This window comes from Falco rusticolus, chromosome Z, assembly GCF_015220075.1.
Source record: "Falco rusticolus isolate bFalRus1 chromosome Z, bFalRus1.pri, whole genome shotgun sequence".
Classification (NCBI taxonomy): domain Eukaryota; kingdom Metazoa; phylum Chordata; class Aves; order Falconiformes; family Falconidae; genus Falco; species Falco rusticolus.
This window is the reverse complement of record NC_051210.1, coordinates 84418561-84443012: the sequence shown is the minus strand read 5'-3', so window position 1 is coordinate 84443012 and position 24452 is coordinate 84418561. Positions and strand designations below refer to the sequence as shown.

Sequence of the window (24452 nt, the reverse complement as noted above, 5' to 3'; positions counted from 1 at the left end):
GTAGGTGAGAGTGGAAGGTGGAAATAGTTTTGCATGTTTTTTTTCTTGTGGATGATGAGACATGAAAAATTAAAAAAAAACCTAAATCATTTCACTCTGACAATAATATGACTTTATTGCAGCCATTAAATAATCTTTCAACATGTTTCCATTGTTTAAATGCAATGTGAAATGCAATTTAAGTAGTTCTTTGTTTTTGTCATGGCACCAAAATACTATTTAAAAGCATTAAGATGAATCCTTAATGCTTATATGACTGTAAAATGGATTTGATCTTGCTTTCTCTTTAAAAAAAACCCCAAAACTCAAACACACACACAACTGTTTTTTCCTTAATGGGATCATGATTGACCCTTGTTATCTTTCCCAGGTAGTCTTTCTCATTTATGCTTAACATTTCTGGAAAAATAAACATTTAAGAATTTGTACAGCATACTGTATATTAGTACCTCAAGCAGTAAGTGCACGATAAATAGGTAAATCACTCCAAAAGTGATTATTATTAATATTATTAATAAAAAAGAACAGTTAGAATTACACCATGCAGTAGTTAATCTGCTGTGTTCTGAGACCCTTAAAAATCCTGAGGGTTTACCCCAAATAAAAAGGTATTCTTGGCACCTGGAAAGATCTTGGGGTTAGAAGTCTGATCACTCAGAATACCATAAAATGGCATAAACCAGCAGGAAAAGGTCAAAGAATCACCCCATATATTTGATGTTTTGAAAACTGGATCTTAAAACAAAAGCACATATTTATTTTTCTAAGCTGATATTCTGAAATCTCTTAGTTTATTTGAAGTAGCTTATATGTCCCTTAAAACTGATGAGTCAATTTTTGTCTTTTTTACACTTTGAATCCACATAGTCACAGCTTGCCCATATCGAGTGGAAACAACTTTTTATTATCCAGAAATCTAAAAATGAATAGCACAATGTCTCAGCTCAGCAAAGCTCTATTGTCAGTAATGACCCAGGTAACAAGTAAATATGAACATTTCTCCAATACCTAAAAACTTACAACAGAGAATTCAGCACAAAGAACTTAGTCTGAAATGCCCAAGATCTCCTGACTTACAATTTGGAGCAGATATGTGCCCATCACATAGCTTATGTAGAAACACAGTATTTTAACACATTGGAGGAACAAAAGGTAAGATGCAAATACTGTTTATTAACATTGTATATTAATATATTAATATTTTATATTAACGTTGTTTGTTTTGTATAATTTGTTAATATTATTAATTGTTTGTTCCACACTAAGTAATTTATAGTATCAGCAAGTGTGGAGAAAGAAAAAAACCTGAAGAATATTTTACACTTATATTAGATGTAATTTATTTAAAATCACACTTTTCCCCTCAATTCATCTGTCCGGATGTCAAGAGTACGCTAAAGATATCACTCCACTACTTTTATCCTGGAATTTCATCATCACAATAAGCGGTAAATACAACAACAAAACCCATGCTGAAATACTAAATTTATTGTTCAGTCAGGGATCACGTCAGTAACGGATCTCGTTCATAAACCACATTCATCACCACTTACTGCAGAAAGCTTTGGGTTGCAGGAAGAGAGTGGAACAAATGAGAAATTATGAGTTTCCTTGTGTTACAGAGTGTGAAACACCACTCAGACCATTTTGGTATACAGCTTCCGAATGGATGGAGCTTCACTCAGAAATAACACAATATAAAAAATTAAAACCAGCCAAATAAGATTCTCTATCCTTCTGAAGACCCTTCTCTTCCTCCCCACTGAAGCAGAGGTATTCTGTGATTTACTGTCATATCTACTGATCAAAAACGTTTCCTAGATACTCCAAGGCAGAGGCCAACTTCACATACTAATGGCTGCAAGACAGGAACCACACTGCACCACTGGAAAAACTCCCTGGCTAGGTGGCTTCTGCTAGGAAAGCCCCCGAACCCATCAAATTTGAACCTATTGTCCAACCTGGGAATACTGTGCACAGCACTGTACTTCCAAATGCTCCAGTGATTCTTAATTGGCCCACTACTGCTTTGGCCCACTGGCAGCAGGCTGGAAGAGAAGAGTCCCCAGTGCACTCCAGCCTGTGCCTACCAAAACAGGGTCCACAGAGTGGTACAACAGCTTGAATGCCGTGGACAAGGCATCAGTTTTGGGGCACCTTGGCAGGCTGCGACTAGAAGGCAGCTCCCACTGCCCTTGCACTCACAAAAGCAAGCACCTGAGCATCCCGTGTCCATCAGTAAAAGGCAATGCGAGGCAGAGGTCCTGCTTCCAGGTCTGTTCATCAGGCAGAATCTGACTGATCTGGAGAACAGGCATGACCTGCTGCTCAGTAATGCCTCCTGCCTGTACCAATGTACATGAGTCACAGCATTTAATGGAAAAAAACACATGGCAGTACTTACTGGACCAGTAATTGCTGGGCTCTGCAGTCTGGGGTCTTCCCACTGGGTAATTTTATTGTCTGTAAATAACAAAAGAAATTATATTATTACTTCTCTTATTACCACACTGTGAATTTATGTTGTTTTTTTCTCCCTGCAACTGTTTTCCCTACCACTTCCACAACTTAGTATTTCAGGGTTAGAAAAGGCTGCATTCACCCATCTACATCTAAGCCCCATCACACCGTTTAGTTGAAAACACTCATTCAAAAATGCAAAACTACAAGAGAATTAAGTGTATTTACACTGCTTTTATTTCAACGTCTGTTGTACCAGACATGTTCTATTTGAACATGGTCTTGGATTCAACTCATAGTAGAAATACACAGGCATCATGCCTGAAAGGTAAAGGAACCCAAAACCTTTGTCAAATGACAGACTAAGTTGGTTTTTTTTGAAATTTTGCATAAAGATAGCCAAAATGTAATACTTTAAAAAAAACAGTCTGCATTTAAATTGAGAGGGAAAAACATCTCTTTATTAAAAAAAAAAAAACACGTCCTAGACACTGATTTAATGAAAAGGTTATAAGGACGGTTAGGGAGGCAAAATTACACGGTATAGGAGATCATTTAATTTTGACCAAAGGAGATTTTGGCAGTAATGCAACAGAATCCAGTTCTTTTCATCTACAGTTTTTAAAAGCACCAGGTGGGTGATATGGTAAGGTTATACAGGACCATGGTGAAGTTCTCCCTGCCTCCAGACAACTGCTCCTCACAAGATTCTGAACACAACAGAATCACAACAAAATGATGATGTTGCAACAATAAGACAATGCTCTAAAAACCAAACTAGATGCCACCTGCAATAGCAAGGTTTAAGTCATCCACTTCCTGCACTGAAAGGGTAACAATAATATATCTGTTTGTTACATACATACTTTGATTTATGAACTGTATATTAAGATAGTAGTTCAGATCTTAAGTTTTGTAATTGCTAGGTTTGGGAATAAACACACTATCTTTCAAGAAAATTGTTTTTATGGCTACTATAGGTAAAAGCAAAGAATCAAACCCACTTATATTAAAACACAAGTATTTTCCATGTCTCTACAGTTGGAAAAGCCCTGTAAGTATTGAGCAGCCCAAGGTAGTTTTAGAATGGACTGGGATTTGAAAGGTGACATTCATTGAATGTTAACTGAAGAAAACTAAAAAATATCATAAGCACATTTCAAGAAAATTGATCTATCAGTTAATTTAGTATTAAAGTGCTATTTTATTTCCCTTTATACATTAAGTCTATTTAGTGCTTATCGAAATTACGGAGGAAGGCTGTTAGACTGACAGTTCCAGAAGCCACATGAGATCCACAGACCAGAGCCTGCCATACAGGTGTGATGCCAAATCACGCCCTTTTCATCTTGCTTCAACCTGTTCAGTCAAATTTCCTTCAATGAAGTTCATTGGTTTTATAGCAATTCATCTCTTACACCTACTTGAACCTGACAGCCACAAATCATGGTGATAATTTTCTATGAAATCAAAGATAATAGAACTGGAAATGACTGCAAGTTTGTCAATTCTTTCTTATTGCCCTACAAACTTAAGAGTGTATGATATTACTGACAAATCTTTGCCTCATTTGCTTTTCAGAGTACTTCATATTATAAATGCTATTCCAGAGCTTAAATGCCCCAACAATTAGAAAGGCCTAACGTGAACCACTGCCTGGAATTGCAGCTCAAGATTCTCTGTCTTATGCAAAGTGGGTATCGATAACATTCATTCCTTTTGCAGCACATTTTTGAAAATCTACCATCTCTCAAGTCTTTGCACAAATACAATACTCTGTAGTATCCCACAAATCAGACTCTAGGGGTCTTTGAGGATTCCCTGTTCTCCTCTGTTTCCTCTGTTCCCTTTCCAAGTGGTCTACTATTTTCTTGAAGTTTGGGACCCCATGCTAGATACAGTATTATAATTACCAGTGCTGAAGAAATTAGAAGGATTATTTCAGGTCTTAAATAAGACATCCCTGTTGATACACGACAGGGTGAGTTAACTCATGTCCAGTTGATGAGGTTTTTCATGCCCTTATCAACGAAAACTCTGTTTATTATTCTTATTCTGAGTAACACTTTGCAATTCTTATTGAACAGCATCTTACTTCACACTACAGTGGCAATTTGCCAGACTCAGTCTGATTTCTCATCCTGTTCGTTAATGGATATATTGAAGAATGGTGGATCCAAGACAGACTTTGAGGGGAACCCACTTAATAAATCCATCCCTCTGTCAGTGAACGACTGATAACTGTTCTGAATATGGTTGGAAAACCTTTGTGTTTTCCTTCATGACACCTTCCAACAGTTAGATCGTATTTTCCTATGAGGCTCCTAGGAAATGTAGAAGTATATGCATACTACAATGAGTAAAGAATACTGTTTTATTCATGGATAGTAAATAACATTGACTTAGCTAGCTAAGGACCAATCACAGAGAACTAGAGGCTGTATTTTTTGTTAAAAGACTGACTGCTGCAGAAATTAGAACTGTTTACAGTTAAAAACTAAAAATATATTTTCAGGCTACTGTGCTACAAGTAATAACTAAATTATTTTAACAGTACTTTGCTTTACTAGTTTACATGGCATGCTTAACAGCAGCTAGCATTGCTCCAGAAGAGGAGGTCTCTGTACTGGTTGCATTAAATGTTTTTACAGTTTCTCTCAGGGGTGAGAAAAACATTTCAAAAATAGGACAACAGTATTGGTTATTTATGCAGAAGAATTACAGAACATATCTGGGGAACCAGGACATTATCAGTAGCTCAGTCTGTCAACACTGTCAACATTTATACTGTATTCTAATAATGAAACTGACTACAGTTGTTGCATCTTAACTAACTGATTTAGCAGAGTGACTAAAATGATGGCCAGCTGCATATTTTGGGTGAGCACAGCTGATTGCACCAGCATATGCTCTCAAGTTAGCCATGAAACAAGTGAGAGCCAGCAGGCTCTGTCACAAACCTATCATGGTCAAATCCTTACCACTACTGTGAAAGCAAATACTACTATTGAGATTGCTCAAGCCAAATAAATCACTGAGCACTGAATGCCGTCTGCAGTCATTCCCTAAATACTTAGCACAACATTATCACAATGGAGCAGCAATGTGTCCACTGTAATACCACTGCCAGCACCTCTGCTCCTACAGTCCACCTTTAACTGTAGCACTGGGGCACCAGATTGAGACCAAAACAGCATTTGTTGGAAACAAGCAGCATTATAAAAAAATGGTCTAAACTTTTTTAAAAACTGCTACATAAAACACTAAAACCACTCAGATCAAAAGAGGGACTAGAGAGATTTCAGATGCAAATATATTTAACAATGATAAATTATTTGGGCAATTCTAATTAATGTACACCTTTAAAATTCCATTTACTTTTAGAGACTAACACATGGTTAAGTAGATTCAGGAGACTGAAAAATTAAAACTTTTTAAAGGAGGCTGGGAGGCTGAACAATTATAAAGATATTTTAAACACAACAGTTTTATCCTGTGACATTTCAGTGGCAGCAGTTTAGAATAATTTGCCATATTTAAATTTCTAGATATCTGTTGGGAAAAACAATTACAGAAGGTATAAAGAGCAATAATTCTGTACTGATGTTTGAAAGAGGATAACCTTGTGCTTGACAAGTGTATTATTTCTAATTTTTATTTAAAACTATTTATACGATTTCAAAATGCATATTACTTTAGAGACAGTCTTTTAATAATGATTTAATAATGTCAAATATACAATTACAGATAAGCATCAGAGTCAGTGTAATTGATACTGAAAGAAAAACATAATACTGTCAAAATATGGGTAATAATTTAAGATTTTAATTCTTCCAAGTTTTGCTTAGCATAGTACCCTCTTCTAATGGTTTTGTGAGTTATCCATTTTTGTGAAGATTATGTCATCAGTAGAAATACCTCATTACAAAGTCCAGCTGAAGTCTTAAAATAAATAAAACAAGGGAAGACGAAACAACCCAACATTCCTGGGTTGCTTGATTTTCAAACAACAAAAACTCACACAGTAGTTCTGAGATGCTGTAATAAGACAAGTCTACAATGAAACATCACTTACACTAGAACTTCACTAACAGAACTGAATAATATTAATGGGCTGGGTGCAGTTTAACATGCTGTAAATAGGAAATAAGATCAGAATCAGCACTGCCACAAGGCCTTAAGGGGAGAGGAAAAAGTACTCATCAGTGCTAATTTCTCCACTGCCTGTATGTGGAGTTGTGGCTATATGATCTTTTCTCATCTTATTTTCTATTCCTAGTGTATATTTTAATTTTGTAAGTGCAAATAAGCCATGGGATCATCAACAACAACAACAATGAATCCAAAATATCAACAAGAACAAAAGAAACCACAAAGAAGAAATGTTAATGCTTCACAAGTCAGAGAGGGACAAAGCTTGATGAGCCAATTAAAAGCAAGCTTTCAGTGAATATACAGTACCGTATGAGGACACTAAGTCTCTGGTATCAGTGTCTCCACATATCAACACCTGGCTTCCTAAATGAAGAGTAAAATTATAAAGCTTTCACTTCAATATTTATTACCTCCCTTTGTCTATTTGCTGTAGTACCTGAGTGCTTACTTACTATGGTCTATGTAAAACGTTCTTCCATCCAAATGTATTCTTTCCTCCCAACCAGGCTGGAATTGGGAAATAAAGAGAGACCATAAGTGAAATACCACCACTCTCACACAGCTCAAAGCAACACATTATCCACACCTACATAAACTGCCTGATAGATACTTGTGAGGTAGAAAACATGAAATGAACACAGATGCATTATGTTAAAGGCCAAAAATCTAGGAAAATTCAAAGAACTGGCTATTTATACAGTTAACCATGTCCAATAAAGTAAGTATTTTTTTAAAGCTTGGAAGTGGAAGCTTCTTGCATCAGGGTTTACACCCATCCCCTACTATGAGGAAATAATCACAAACAATACATTGTCCATCACTGGTTATGTTTGAGAGTTTCTGCTTCTGAAACACGTGGGTTATTTTTACTGTAAGTATAGAAGCCAGGATCTCATTACAGTGAGACAAGAACGTCTAACCTAGTCCTCAGTTCTTCCCATTTTATCCATTCCCTTTCTTCATCTTCCAAATAACTATAGTATAGAAAGGAGAATAAATGGCACATTTAGTATATGCAATGCTGTCCAGCTAGCACTCATTCCACCCATATGCTGTACATAAGCTTCAGCCTTCTATAAAATATAGATGAGAAATTATTTAATTTTGATCTTTTTTGAGAAACTCTTGTTAAATTCTGTAGTCATTTTTACCTCACTCAAAAATGGAGTTTAACCAAGTTTAAGATCTCTTACTAATTATGTATTTCCAGTGATACATGTCAGGCTATTCTGATTTCACTGCATGTTTTACCTCTTGAAATTAACAGAACAAACTGTAAACTGGCCCTCCAGCTACTCTCATGCAGTGCCTCCTATCTAAGCAATGTATTCTCTGCAGAATATGGAAGTTTCATTGAAAAATCAAAATCTATTCAGATTTCTAAATGCCTGAATATGCTGGTATATTGATACAGCTCGCTTTGAACAATCTACTCCATTTTTCACTAAAGCAACAGGTAATTATCTAAAAGTACATAGAGAAATTTCTTCAAAGTTTATTGCTTCAGATATGCAAAGAAACACAAAATTGTTTCAGAAATACTACGAGCTGGCTTCAAAGAGCCTGACTGATTCACAGATCACAAAAGCTTTTTGGTGCTATATATAAACATAGCTTTAGTATCTTCAGAAAAGTGATGTCAGCAACGTATGTGTCCACGTACAATATACAACTGCAATAATAGATCAGATGACATAAGATAGCATGTACATATCAAAATACATACACATTACCACTTACAGGAAGAGGGCCCAAATCATTAGGGTTCAAAGAGGCTTTTGATCTCAAATGCACTGGAAACTTCAGTCGTGGATCCTCCTGTAACAGAAATATGGAACTGTAAAGCCAACAGATCAAGTTAGATCTACATACTAAGTCAAACACAGAATTATCTGGAAAGTAAATCTTCCTACATTACAGCTATTCTTTTATTTTTATTTTTTGAGACTAAAACAAGATTTATGAAAGCGATAGAATACTTTGTATTTGGACGTGTCACATACTTTATTAGGATTCATATACTGAAATGATTTTTTAAATGTTAAGAGTTAGTTAGGGTGATGCAAGACTTTGACTCCATTAAGTGTGCTGTATTATCCAGAAGTACGCTTCAAAAAATACAGCCTTGTTCTTAGGAATGCATGCACTCCCATAAGGGGCATTTAGGTACATGCACACATTTTTGGCTCTTAGAAACCTAAGAGAAATAGGCCGTCCTGTCACAAAAAGGCTCAAAAAGGATGAAAATGAGCTCCTTACATTTTTATTAATGCATAGGTTTATTACATCAATGTCCAAATGAGGCAAAAAGGGTCAAATAAAATAGGTCACAGAAGAAAATTCTAGGCAAAAAATGCTTGAGATTTCCACACACATAATTTACCTACATGCAGCTGGGAGCACCATTAAAAATACGTCATGTAACTAGTGGTCACTGGGAATCTGAATGATGCCTCAGGAATTGAAGTGCAACTCATATTTCAATGATGATGTGAAATGCTGTCTTGCCTTTGACAATTTTTACCTAGTGTAATGTTATTTCTTCAATTTGTTGACCAAAATTGCAGAATTATTGAAGTATAGATTCGCATGACATAAAACAAGTAATAAAATGGATTCTGCTAACTGAAGAAGATGAACCTGTATTATATTAATACAAAAGTAGTGCTAGTCACAGTGAAGTACAATACAATTATGGACAGTCTCAAACTGAACTACAATCCAAATCTCCACTACACTGTATGCCTCCAAAACCCACATTTGTTGAATATAAATGGCAGTTACTTGTATGCAATGATTTGTCAAGTATAAAAAGGTCAACTACAAAATGTAAAGCACTACTGCATGATATATGATGCATAAATGCACCAAAATCTAAGAGGATATGAACAACTAAGTTTCCTTTCTCCAAGCACGGCGATGGCAGCACTCTAGTCATTTCAGGAAATTAGCTACTCAAGTCTATTGCTACTGTACGGGACGGCATGGAGGATTCACTGTGATTCCTAGAGCAGTTTTACAAGTTAGGCTGACAACTCCCCTCTCAAAGACAAGATGAATCCCACAATAAAATGGGGGGGTATATAGGCAGGAAAACAAGACAGAAACATTTAAAAGATGGGAACTGATTTACAATTCATTATCTAGAATGTCTTACCCATGTAGTAGTTTTAGTATTATGATCAATGAAGAAGGGCCTGCCGTTGGGTGCTATTCGCATCTCCCAGCCAGGAGGAAGGAAGCTTTGTGCAACTTTGTGTTGTGGTTTAGGAGAGTTGTAAGGTGACAGCTGTGGAGACTGTGGATTGGAAAGTGTGTCCTTCACTGCTCTGCGCACAGGGGAGTCCTTGATACCCTGAAGAAAATGAAAGATATTAAGATTTGTCAAATGTCACTCAATACTGTAAAGGTATAAACTTGATTTCAAAGCAAACATTTTTTCATTCCAGATGTAATTAATACTAGAAATTAAGCCCTGGGACTGATTTCCTAGAACACAATTAGCTAAATTCTGCTCCTTGTAACACACTGAGCTTCCTGCTGTGAAGGACACAGTGTTCTATCACTTCCCTCTACAATGGTAATGTCCACAGTATTTACTTCTGATTACATATTTCACTGCAGAAGCCCTGTACATGTAAATATTTCATTTTACAAAGGAAAAATAAAAGCATTGCTTCATTCTTCATGGTGTAATGTATCTCACTCTTCAACAAGAGAGTATCCTAAATGTGAGGGGATGTTTTCCACTTTTCAATGCATTGAAAAGTGGGAAACATATTTAAATATGAACCTAAATTAAGTTCCTAAACTTAAAGTTTGTTAAAAACCAGAAGTCTGCAGTTACAGATTTTTGGACAATTTTAAAAAAATATTTTCTTCATAAATAATGACAGCTGTAAAACTGCTTCCCTGATCGACGCCTATTGGTTAAAAACAGAAGTTACATTAGGTGGTAGGTTTTATTTTAAATTTCACTGGGAAAGTGCACATTTAGATGCCTAAACAGCTTGAAAAAATTGATCCAGGTTTATTCACCTTTGAAAACACAAACTAACACAATCAGAAAACAAGACTTAAGTACTATGTTTAAACATCGTTTGCATTTGTACTTTTCAGTTACTTTCTAAAAACAGTTCTCATTAGCTGATAAGAGTTTGTTTTCTTCTTATTTTACTAATTATTAACATTCAGTAAATCTATGCATGCTTATTTTGGCAATTCTCTCACATAGCCTACATTTACTTACTATTTTTGAGTATTAGATTAGAAAATGAGGTACCAATATGGATATTTACAAAATTATACTACCCTTATTTGTGGCTTGTTCTGAGCTGCATTTGGATGGAAAAGGCAGTTAAGATTACAGTGTTCAAAAGCAGCAATTAAAATATCTTGCATTAAATAAAACTTTCCTTACGTCTTGTACACAAAGAAGTTTAACATTTTACAATAAAAACAACTATTTAAACAAAAGAAGTTGAACTATTTTTTTTCTCATGATTGTATTCTTTTAAGATTTTAAGTTTAGTAAGTCTACACCTTGCTTTTTTTTTTTTTTTAATTAATTCAGAGGTAGGTATAAGAAGACAAGTTTGTGCTCTTCAGAATCCTTGTGGTTTCTAAGCACTGGACAAACTAACCACTAAACTGGTTAGCTGAATAGTCTGAAGTGAAGAGAATGCCAGTTTTGTAGCTGTGGAATAAGTTATTGCCCTTAAAAGCGAGCTCGAGTTTCAGATGCTTAGTTGGTGACTTCCACCAACTCAACCGTTTAAAGCATCAATAGGGAGATGAATGCCCTTTTAACTCAAGAGATTCAGAATCTTTTAATTAAATTTATTTAAATTGTAATGAATTTGGTCTTTAAAATTAACACTGGCAAGAGTAGTTTTAAATAGTCCTTTGTAAAAGGGTTTATCTGAATTACATGTAAGTAGAGATAGTTTATTTAAAAATTAACTACAATCACCTCACTACAATCTGTCCAATAATCCTACCTTCGTTTAACAACACATTCAGCTTTGAATACGTTTCAGTATAAGGAACAAAGAGAACGAATGCATAAAATGAACTAAATATTACAATCTTCACTTGATTGTTGGCAAATGGGACACAAATAGGAAAGAGACGGTGAGAGAGAAGGACAAATAAAGTGCCATTAAGTTCGAAGAAGAAATTTTTGAGAACTTACTCTCCTCCACAGAGCCATGTTGAACTGATTCAAGGGTTTTAACCACACTTTCAGAAGTAAAACACATCTTGTCTTTGTGTAAGAAGCCACTTAAGTTATTCTTCAGACATGTTGCAGCATACATCACTCAACAACATTCTGAATTACTTTTAGATACTTAAAAGAAACTAAATACTTGTTTGAAAGACAAGTATAAAAGGCAATCAGTATCTTAATTGAAAGATTTTCCAAACTCAACTGCATGTATTATTTTCAAGTTATTGGCATCAAAAGAAATGTTTCAGCTTTAAAAAAGTATTTCTGATGTTATACACTCATGGCACTTGAAGGCAGTCAAAACATATGTTTCAGACACGCACACAGATTATGTTTTAGCTGACCAATCCAAATAATCCTATGTAAAATACGCAATTCAATGACCATAGAAGTTCAGTAATACTATTGGTACATAGTATCATGTATATACATATACATATAGTATATATACACACACCATATACATATCAATTATATATATTATGTATATTTATATACATATACATACATACATGTGTATATGAATACATATATAGACACACACACATATATCTAAAGATCCAGACAGAAAACTGCTAAAGAAAAAGGTAGTATCTTAGTGCAAAATCAGTAACAGGGAGAAGCAGTTGTGTTGCATAACTAAAAAGGAATTAGAAAGTTACAAGGACAACAAAGAATGAGAGGTGAGACATAAGTGTTTTTTCTTGGTAAGAGTGTTTCTCACCTCCAGTGGAGCAGATAAAGTTACTGTGGGTGAACTGAGGCTACGAGGCCGTCTTATCTGGGGTTCACTTAAATGGTTGCTGCTGTTTGCTGATGACCCAACCATGCCATCTTCTGCAAGCTATTTCAGAAGAAAACACAAGGTAGCAAATTGTCAGAAACACAGTACATCCAAGAGGTAGACACTTAAATGATGAAATTATTCTTTTTTATTATTATTGTTATTATTATGAGGAAATGTTAAATATACTTTCATAAAGATCAAGTATTTAATTTCATTCCTCTGGAGGGGCAAATAATGTATGGTACTATTAACAGATCAACACAACTTTCAAATTCAATCTTAAGAATGTATTTGCCTCCTTCTAATAGTTCATATGTACCTCTCTGAATTCCTTCCATTGTGGCAATCAACTTAATCTGTACCTTAATATAGTTAAAAGAATTAACAAAAAATCCCAATCATTGCAATTTTTTATGATTATCCTGAGTTGTTATGACAATGCTTAGGATTTTTTTTTTTAATTTCAGAGTTCTGAGGAGCTGCTTCAACTGACATTATACTCAATACATGATAAGTGTTTGCTATCTGAATTAAGCATTATAACAATCTTCATACCTGCATAATGGGCCGTGTCCATGTTGTGGTTCGATTGTTATGATTGACATAGTAAGTACGGCCCTTTGCATCCTTTCTTTCTTCCCAGCCTGAAGGTAAGCCCGGTGTAGTATGTACATAGGCCACTGAAGGCTGTTCAAGCAAGAAATTACTGTATCGTTACTTTATAACAGCTAAAAACCCCCTAAATTTAAGTCTGTTGTTTTTACAAATAAAGGAACTTGTTAACTTACAACAATCTTAAACACAAAAAACATACAGAAGAATATTGTTTCTGATTTAATTCAATATAAGCTCTTATTCATATTCCTTTATGTCAACTAATTTTTTTCTCACAACAGACCTTTTGATTCACTTTTGCACAGATTCAGGTATCTTGTTCACAAAACAACTAAGCTTATATGTCCTCAAATTTTTTCATTTGTAGATTACACATAATGATAAAAAAGGAAATTTGTGTTTTAATGATTTTCCTCAAAAAGGTGGGGTTTTTTTCCCATTTTATTAGTATGGATAAGTAAGAATTACATTAACCATGCAGTCCAGTCAAGATATCTCAAGTTCTGTCCTGTTCTTTACCACTTTGCCTTGAATCAGTTGCAAGAAACCGTTCTGGGTTTAAAAACTGAAGTGTAATTATTTTGTTATAGTTACACATGTTGTATTTAGGGTTAGGTGTCCTGAAGACACAAGATACACCCCAAATTAGATCCCCAACTTTAGTATGAAAAGATCATTTTACTATAAGTTCCATGAGAAAGACAAGGCACTGACTGTCATTAAACAAGTTATGTCAATACTCAACCCAATAGTTATGTTATTACATGTTGCTGATGTTGTCTTGTATACTTCCTGTGAGGAAAACGTTCAATGCTTAAACCAATTGGACATTTTTTTTCTGGGACATACAGAGGGAAGAAATAAATAAATGCATTGTAGCACAAACGACAAAGCTTCTTGAAGAAAAACAGCCTAGAGAGAATTTGTAACACTGATGCTGTCTGCATCTGAATATGTATTTTAGAAGAGGAGGATGCCCATGGAGTTACAGTTTTTAGACCATAAACTCTACACACTTCTTAAGCTTAGTCACTTTCTAGTTCGGGACTCCTTTTAAGGCATCACTTGCTTGTATAACAAACAGGTATCCTGGCTGCCAGTGAAGCAAAAAAGAAAATCAAAATACTCAGGATAGGCATTTTTCTCAAGTAATTGATGGAAATACCAAGAGTGAGAGAGATATAGGCTTTTTCTCTTATTCACAGCAGATAGAAGCAAACTGCTAAACTCTGCAGAACAGTGTTTTTGCTCTCTTAATGAAGCCCACATACTAATAACTGCATCAAAGTACTGGCATGTGCAAAGTGCTTTTCAGCATCTACGTCTAGATCTTTGGTTCAATAGTGTTTGGTTTAAGTATTAAGATTAATCACATTAAAACATACACTCATACATTAATTATCAGGAGACTACAATACTAGAGATTGCTTTACTCTTTCCAAATCCCTGCTTGGATAGCTGAAGGATGATGAACCCTAAAGGTCTTCATACCACAACAGATTAAAAACCAGTGCTTGAACTGCAGTGTCTTACCAATTTTTTGCAGTTCTTTAATGTTGAATAAACAACATTAATTCCTTTAGAAATAGGCAGCTTTCTACTGCTAAAAAAATGAACCAAACTACCTTCATCTAGCAGTCTGCTTTTACCACGTCTTTCCCTGAACAGGCTGTAGCAAGGTGCATGGCATTTTGCTTAGAGATGTAAAATATGAATTTACTGGTCCTTAAAAATTTTCAGGTTTAAATGCTGGCAGGTAGAACTGCAAAGCAGCACAGCAGACAGAAAAGCAGAACTTGTACTTGAACTACTAAACTTACTGTGCTTGTTGCACCTGAACATCACATTTTCTAACAACAATGTGAGTTCTTGAGCTGGTGTGATAGTTAATGCCAGTGTTCAGATTAAGAAGAAAGGTACCGACATCTGAGCTAGAGAAACAACTTGTATCAATGTCCCAGATGCCAAATGCTGCTCTGGTTGCTTCTCCTTCAACCCCCAACAACCTGCTGCTTACAAGAAGATTTATGAACTCTCTTTAGACTGCTTTGAAAAGAGATTTTTTTACAAGACTTTTCCTGAAAGAAGCAGGATGCTGCATTTAAAAACATGGTTTGAAGAAAGACTGACTGTAAACCCAAATGTCTGACAACAGGCAGCTGCAGGACCTAACAGGGGAAGAAGGCTCAGAAACACATGTATACTATGAATTGTCCTTCGCTCTAAAGGTCAAATTACTCCAGTGTTCATTAACCCAATTCACCTCACAAAGGACTACATATTTAAGGTAACTGCCTACTGCAGAAGACAAAGGCATGTCTTTATTTTACGTTAAAAAAAAACAACACCACAAAAGAAACCAAAACCCAACCAACACCCAAACCCCCATTTTTGGTGGTAAGCCCAAAATGGAAAGAATTCTGATTTACAGTCATGCTCTCCTTCTGTCCTTTCACAGAAAACATGTTCTCATGTATCAAATATGAAGGTGTATCATTTTCACTTCTTCAATTTCAGGACATCTCATGGAGATGATGTGCTGCTGTGCTAGGTAAGGGAGAAGCAGAGCATACAGGCTGAAGTTGTGTGCATAACATTAGGCCTTTTGCTGTCACTTTGTGCAGTCTTGCTTATTTTGTTAACAACAGGAGTCACTTCACTGAGACAGCTTTAAATTTGGAAGTCAATACAAATTCAGCACTACACAGTGACAGTATTATTTTAGCATTGAACCTGATATTTTTATTAAAAGTATAAAATAATTGCTGGGAAGAGTTGATCACCAGAACAAACTCTGAATAGAGTAGTATGTCTCAGCCTCACAGCAAGAGAATGAGTAAGCCAATTAACCAGGGGTAGACACAGATTTTTTCATCCATGCTTAGGGAGCCTGAGTTAAACCACTATAGTCATGGTGTTAACAGTTGAGATTAAGCAAAGGTGCCTCTGCTGCGAGTTTTCTTGAGTATTTTGCCCATATCAGAGATGACCATCTGAAACACAGCCTCTCTTTCAGGGCTGGTTCATTCAGTAGTAGCTGAAGTGCAGGCAGAAGGAGATCAGCTCTACAGGCACATGATTTTGGTAAAGATGAAGGACTGAAGACTCAGCCCTGCAAAGTATTAACATTCATATGTGGCTCTGAGCTCTTAAATTCTCAGCAGGTGAATACAAATTTAATTCAATGAACACCTGGAATGGATGCTGGAATACAGAGAAATGCACATGAGTAAGAGATTAAAGATGCTCAAGGAAGACCCTTTAAACCTTTTTAGTATGATCTTAAAATAAAATCAAGGGAAGAATCAGCCTTGAAGATTACCAAATACCTTCACATAGCTTAGAAACCAATTGTTAAGCTTTCTAGTTTTAGAAAGAAGTCTTCCTGGTAAAGTGACAACTGCACTGATGACCATCCTTGTCATGGAAAAAAGCTAAGTATATCCAATGTAAACATTTCTAATCCTCATAATCCAACATTATGAAAAAGTGTAATTCCTACATTACCACACTACTGCCCTGAACATTTAAAGAAACGTTGAGATTGGTCTCCTGGGAATTCAGGATACGTTCTTCCTATTATCTGTCATGTCTATCTATAATAAAGGATACTTTTAATAAAAAAAATATATTTTAAATGTAGCCTGATCAAACATGTTTCAATCCTATGGTTGTGCATTTTATTCAATTTATTTTAAATCTGAAGTAGTCACTATCAAATTACATATGCAAGTACTACTTAAGAAACATATATGCCAAAAACGATGAACTACAAAATTGTAATGAAGTGGAATTAGCAAGATGCATTAATTCAGTTTGATGCACTAGAAGCTGTATTTTTTTTTGCCATGAAACAGTAAAAGGAGAAATATCACAAAAAGATTTTTACTTATATTAAAATGATATTAATCTAAAGGAAATTTTTTTCTGCCAAATTTTTAAAAAATTCATTAGCAACTGCATTGTGGCTGATGTTTTAGGAAAACCCTATAATCACTTACAACATACGTAAGATAAATAGGATGAATGCAAAATTAATCAGTAACACTTAGACGGCTAAGTATGATTCCCATTTCCAGTTCAATACCTGCAAACCATTCATTAATATCTAAAATTCCAAGAGTTTCACTGTTTTCCCTGTTTTACTACCTAGATTCTTCAGTGCAAGTATTCTGCATCTTACTGCAAAATGTATTTTCTTTCCTAAAGTATATACTGTACATGCTTTGAGTTACTGTGCAGACCACAAGAGCAATGGGAATTACAGATACATCCTTTTTCTACATGCCACATTCTCTGCTCCAGCAAAATAATTAACTGCAATTCTTGGTCTTGCTTCACATTTTTAAGCCCTCTTTCCTTCCCAGAACTCTTGCTTAAGTCAGTGTGTATTTGCTTTTTAAGAGAAGAGCATAGTTGAGAGAATGAGCTGGAGAACTGCCTAGATAACCAAGAAAGGAAATGCAAAAAGTTTCTGAATGAGTCAGAAAGCTGACACACTACAATAGGAAACAGAAAACAGAGTGAAACAGATGAGGAAAGTAATACCCACTGAAACAAATGAGACTGATTTACTTCTTTCCTGAACAGTCAAGTGCTGAAAAGACTACACTATTTTTCCACTCAGAGCTGGCAGACAATGATCAGGAGACTACCTTTTCCAAGACTTTTCTAATGGTTTCCAAACCATTAATCAGTGGTCAGTAAGACCTCAGTAAGTGGTCTGAAAACAGTCCACAACATTTTAGTTAAAAATCAGATAATCAAGGCATCTGATAGTTTGGGAGAAATTATGAGTGCTCTCACATTTGCTCTATGCAGGCCATTGTCTACAGTACAGAGTAAAGATAAGGTGCGGACTATTCAGAGTTTTTAAATTAAAAAGTCAAACCATTAAGTTGTAATAGCATGCTGCAAATTATCAACTTTGACTGGGAGGATACAAAAACAGAAGAAAGATGTGCAAGTTATGCCACCTGATGTTTCCTTTAACACTCCACCAAAATAAATTCGGCTATCAGCAGCCTTTCTCCTTACTATACATCGTAGGTTAATGCAACCCATATTGCAATCTGCACAATGGAGTTTGCCCTTCAATCTCCTTTCTGTATGTTAGATACCAGTGTAAAAAATATTCTACCACGCTGAGTAGAAACTTGTGAGATTTATAAGAGCCTTCTACCCAAAACCTGAACACTTTGTAACAACTGCCTTCAGTAAATAGTGTGAGGAAAAGAAGTATTATGGTTAAGAACAAAATGTCATGAGAATGAAGATGCTGGGACACATGATGAATTAACTTAGGTTTTGCTCAGACTACTTTTACCATGTACCCTTCACAGAGGAATGACAAAGGTCCTTGGGGACTTAAAAAAAAAAATATTCTGAAAAGCACAGATATATTTACCCAAACACGCACTTTATCTACATTCATCAGCACCTACTTCATCACACACACTCAAGTAACAAATTTACTTATGTTGTGTCACTGCCCAATACAGTTGCTACCAATATAGTAGTGTCCGCCACACTAACTAGGGCAGATGCAACATTTTTACAGTTACACATCATATTTAGTATACCAGTTTCGTAGGAGCTATCTAAATGCTTAGGCTTGGACCTACAAGGAGAACAAAATATCAGGTAATGTTAGTTTGTATAAATATGCCCTTTAACAGCCTCCTCAGGCCCCGAAGTTCGGTAAGACAGACCACAAAGCAACACAGGCTGTTTCTGACACTCCAAAGCAGATAGGGTAGTATCAGTAGTAAGGCAGTAACATCAACTCGCACTCAAAACAGCAGCAATCAGAGCAATCTTGTCAGGATACGCCACTCTTGGGTTCAACTGCTGTTCCTGAAGGGGCTCAACTCACTGAACGCAGTGGTCATCAGGCTAAAGAGCCAAGCACGGCTATCACTGCCTTGCTAGCACAATGCGTCTTTCATTCTGATGGCAAAACAGATTCAAGAGGAGACAGTCCTGTACTGGGACTAGCCCAGAAAGAGCCATGAAAGACTGACATCATCTCACACATAGGAAGGCACAGAACTTGGTGCTTCTTGCTTTAAGTACCTCAACCAAGCCAGTTATATAAAGGGGCATCATCACTTAAGCTGCCACAGCATCGCTGTTCTGTGCAGTCCACCCCTGTGCCACTGTCCTGGACACGCGCCCAGCACGCCTGCAGAATTATGCTTCCTTAGGGATGGAGGCTTATGAACATCCGATTTGTGGGTCCAGGGCCAGAAAGGGATTTTGCAGGGATTCTGAATGCAAAACTAAAGTGACCCAGAAACTTCTACTATTGAGAGACTATATCTCTACAAACTTTAGGTGCCTGAAGGACAAAGAGAATGGCAACCTCTGAAGATAATACTTTTGGATTTAAATGCATGAGGCCTATTTAAGTCCTAAATTCTCTACAGATTTGGGTTTCAGAGTATAAATGACACTGAAGCAAGACAAAGTGGGGGAGTAGGGTTCCATTAGTAAGCTGCAATATAATTAAGTAAAACATCTATAATTTAGATGTGTTAATTATGAGTCAGTGAATCTGAACTCAGTTATTTGCAGAACAGTATTAATGTTTTGCTCTAAAAAGTGTAATTAAACCAAGATGCTCTGCCAACAAAAGACCTTCTTTACACTACAGGTCAATATAGCACATGTTTTACCTAGTGCTTAGTAAGTCAAGCAAGTTTTGCAAGGACACAAAACAATCTGGTGTTTGCAGGAGCAAAATACAAGTATGCTCCTCTGATTCTACAATTCAAAAAACAGCAAATATAGACAGTATCACAGAATGATGCATCAACACACAAATTAAGATCTGACATTACAACATATAAATAGGAAACATATCAAGTTTAAATTATATTTCTGTCCCTGAAATAAATTATCTAGGAGCACATACATTCATAGAAGCTATTTATGATAGATACTTTAAAATTATTTCTATCAAATAACTTGCTTCAGACTGACATTTAATCAGGTTAAAAAAGAACGAGATGTTTTAGACAAAGTCCAATATAAATTAAAATCACTTTCCTTGTATTACACTTTCAGAAAAGCACTTCCAGAATTTTAGTGGATGATCAAACTAAAAATTCAGTCTTAGACTACTGAACAACTACTGGAAAATGAAAACTGGCACTAAGACCATAAAAGCTATATGATGTATCACTGTATCTCCACAGTTTTCAAATTAAGGTCAACTTTAAGAATTAAAATGAATTAAGTCTAATGGAGAATAAGGGAAGATAGATGCAAGCTAAGAATACAGCTACATGTATACTGATTTGGTATTTTTAATCCCTGATTCTTTTAATAACAGTTTTTAAAGAATTAGGTATTGTATCTTTCATGTTTTAGAGGCCTACGGTATTTCCTTAGCGCATAGCTTTGTTAAAACTCAGTGGCACATCCACATCATTAAAACATGCTCATATTTGAGTGAAACTGCAGTGAGAAAAGTTGAGAAAATCTGAAACAACGAAAGACCCAAACCCTATTGATTCAGTGGCAGTTTTTCATTCAACACAATGCTGGATTGTGAAAAAAAGTTCCTTATTGTACAAGACCTAAATCTACCCACATTTATTTAGAGATAATGCTTGATAAAGAGTATTATTATCATTGGTTCCTCACCACCTGTGACTGTTGAAGAACAAGCTCTCCTAGATGGACCACTCTGCTGTTAAATGATAATTAATGTTACAGATAAGTATATTTCGTGATGAAGGTAACAGATTACTGTCACATCTTTAGGAGTAAGGAATCACAGATTCATTAAAAGAGAGAAATTAGATGGAAACAGCATTTAAGATAATAACAAAAAAATTGAGTCATCAATCACTGATAACCATGTCAGAATCTTATACAAAAAACCACCATGGGAACCATTTTCTCTCTCCACTGACTAGATATCTACAGTGTAGTGAACTAAATTCCATGTTACGTAACTAAAGTTAGCGTGACTATGCTCTCAGTCTCAGAATGTTTTTCTCTCTCATGAATGTCCTCATTTTAGCTGCTGACCATGATGATATTAATTCGGTATCCATTACTATTTGGGCGAGTCATATGCCCATACTGATGACTGATCTATATCTGACTAGAACTGACCTAAGGAAAGATATTATTCTGAATCACAGAATGTTCAAACAAAAAGAAAGAAATAGAAGTTAGCTTTCGTTTACCAAGGATAATTGAGACTGTTCAGCAACTGTGTCTGTTACGCTGCAAGATCTTAATCTTGAAGAAGGATCTCTTTGCTGGAAAAAAAAGAAAGAAAGAAAGAAAGATGTCTTTTAAGTTAAGGTGTTTTAAAACGTGGTGTTTTATTCAGTAATTTTATTTTTCTTCCATTTAATCCAAACCCCTAAAAAATAATACTTATGATGTAGTGTCTTTAGTTTTAATACTTCTACAGAAACATGGCAAGCAATGAAAAACATAAATTCTCTGCATTCCATCCTGGACTATTTCAGATTAAGGGAGAAAAGGAAAGCACTTGGATACACATCTTGCACTCATCTTTAGCATCCAAGTTACAATGTTGCATTGACCTAATCTAACAGAAGAGGATAGGCCATCCCATGTGGAAAAACATGCAGGAAAAGTAACAGTTGTGGAATCAGCAGTAAAGGGGTAGTTTAACTAAAGACATAAATGGGACATGAAAATGCCATGGAACTTTTGCAAAAAATATTTTCAAATATCTTTGGAAGACATTTTAGAGAACCTGGAGGGAACATGAGCAGTACAAGGAAAATGTAAGACTCCTGGTTGAATACTGGCAATGCAGTCCTTGGAAAATCAGTAGGCTACAGTCACAAAACTCTACATATGGCTTACTGCACCACTTAACCCCATATGCATCACATGCACAGAGACAGGAGAGGATGCCAGTCCTACACAGGGGATGATGATGTGGTTCCTGTGCCTACAATATCCTGAGCCTGTGGCTGGGAAAGCAGCAAGTTCTGCAGAACTGCCACTGGGTAACAGCCACAGTGGGAGCCTTGCTGAGATCATCTGCTGGTACACTAATAAATTTCCAAATTTGCATATTAGTACACGATGCTTAGCTTACTCTTCAATAGTAACATTAAGAACACCTCTAAAGTTTACTGTAACAAACGGCAGAGAAGTGCTCAGAGGCTTGCTGGCTGGAGTTAATCCAGAAATTTCATACAAACCCAAACTGCTACAGTCTGTATTGTAATGATCATTAGGGCACCTATAAATACAATATAAATAATACACACAGAAAAAGGACATTAGAATATACTAAATTACTAGACAGATTACTTATATTTTACAAGTACAAACCACTTTGTAAGGAAATCTCCTGTAAACAATTAGTATCTACTTCTATTTTTACCAGGTAGTGGTATACACAATTTCTCTGTTGACAGTGACACTTCACATACATAATTTTTTTTTTTTTTTTATATATATATATATATATATAAAAGGACTCATTCATTTTTCTAAAGCAGAAATGTCAACATGAACAAATTCTGATAGGAAAAAGAGATGTGGGGTTTTTTTCCTACTATCATAAAACAGTGGCAAAACGCAGCACTATTAATCTGGGTCAAAATACTAACTCCAGGAATTCTGGTTCAAACTCTGTGAGAATCAGGTGAATTGCTATGAATTTCTTTGGAAAGGTCAAACAGAAAGGGCAACTCTTACCCTAAAAATCCTCTGTCCCCCATGATTTTTTAAGTGTGACAGGGAATCTGAGCGTAAGTGCAGTCCAATTTGTCTGGTACAAAAAAAATTTAAGAGGGATGGAAAAAAATCTGAGTAATTAAGCTAAGAGCATTGTTTCTTAAACAAAAAACAAGCAGTTGACACTTCTCTTAAAACCAGACACTGCAATGAAAACTGTAGTGTTTAACACAGCTCTTCAGGAAGTGAACGCTCCACCATGACTTTCATTACTTCATGGTGCAATTCACAGAGGGCATGCATTACTGACAAAAATTAGGTATTTAAAAAACAAATCCAAAATCAAATACTAAGGGTGAGACCTTAAAATGAGAGTCTTAAAAATGTATTTACTTAAAAATTTACAGTATTGCTTTTTTAAAAAAATCATGCCTTAATTCTCCTGTTTGCCTTCTCATTTTTGAATCTCCCAAGACACATCCTTCATGATCATGGTACAAAGCAAGCGATGAATAGAATATTTCAGTTGGAAGAGACCAAAAGAATCATCTAGTCCAACTGCCTGACCACTTCAGGGCTGACCAATATTCAATGAAATACAGCATTCATACAGTATTCCATAAAATCAATCAGTATCTAAGTAGCATTTCACTTCCAATGCATCTTCTCACACAGCTTTTCTGTGTGATTTGATTGAGGTTGTAAGCTTCAAGTACAGAAACAAGCCTTGGGTAATTCTTAAACTTACTCTTTCGCATAACTGATACCTCATCTTTAATCAAAGAGTGACTAGCATTACCCTTTTCTGGGTATTAATGGTACAAGTATGAATGCACTAATAAACAAGTAAATGACCTAGTCTATTTATAACCACTCACATGGGCACCCTTATGTACCACTGAAAGATAACAAAGCAACACCATGAAGCAAACTATTTGAGAGGCATATCAGAAACTCCCAACTCTTACTTGAAAACATCAGTCCTAAAGCACATTCTGTTATAAGTTTCATATTAAAAAAAAAAATAATGTAATTACACCTTGTTTTTATGTTACACTAAAGATCAATGTGAAAGGATTTGTCTGACACATGTATTGACCAGCAAGTCTGAAGTGTCTTCTGACATTACATAGATATGAGGAGAGTGACAAAATACTTTAACACACATACAATCACTCCTCAACTATCTGTTGGCAATTTGTGTTGTAGATTAACTATGTATGGATGTAGAGACACTGGAACAGTCTCTGCGTAAAACAATCAAAAGTCAGGCTGGATATAGTAGGCATGCTGTTGGGGGAATGCAGTTGTAAGGGCTTCTAGTTTCAGCCCAGAACCTGCAGATCTCAGCCAGCTTTATGTAAAGCCTGTTTAGAGCTGGCTGATTTGGGAACCCCCTGGATCCATGCTTCCTCCATGCAAAGTCATGAAGCTGATCTCACAAGCCTTCAGAAATCTGGATCAAGAGGAAATGTCATGTGGAGATACCAGAGCACATTGATTAACGTGTGTGTTCAGCTG

The 24452-nt window shown here is 35.7% G+C and overlaps 1 protein-coding gene across 6 annotated transcripts in view; it reads right to left on the bottom strand.

Annotated features, from left to right (window-relative positions):
• Positions 1-24452, bottom strand: part of NEDD4L (NEDD4 like E3 ubiquitin protein ligase) — a 194104-nt gene that overhangs the window by 33788 nt on the left and 135864 nt on the right. For 3 of the 6 annotated variants that reach the window (XM_037373198.1, XM_037373200.1, XM_037373196.1), the window contains 7 exons: positions 21449-21523; positions 13188-13319; positions 12570-12689; positions 9773-9970; positions 8356-8433; positions 7068-7122; positions 6922-6978 (listed from right to left, as the gene is read on the bottom strand). In XM_037373198.1, the coding sequence (XP_037229095.1) occupies positions 6922-6978; positions 7068-7122; positions 8356-8433; positions 9773-9970; positions 12570-12689; positions 13188-13319; positions 21449-21523 (715 nt within the window). Of the gene's footprint in view, positions 1-6921; positions 6979-7067; positions 7123-8355; positions 8434-9772; positions 9971-12569; positions 12690-13187; positions 13320-15067; positions 15082-20897; positions 20944-21448; positions 21524-24452 lie in introns of all 6 variants that reach the window. The other 3 variants (XM_037373201.1, XM_037373197.1, XM_037373202.1) reach the window with 2 other exon arrangements.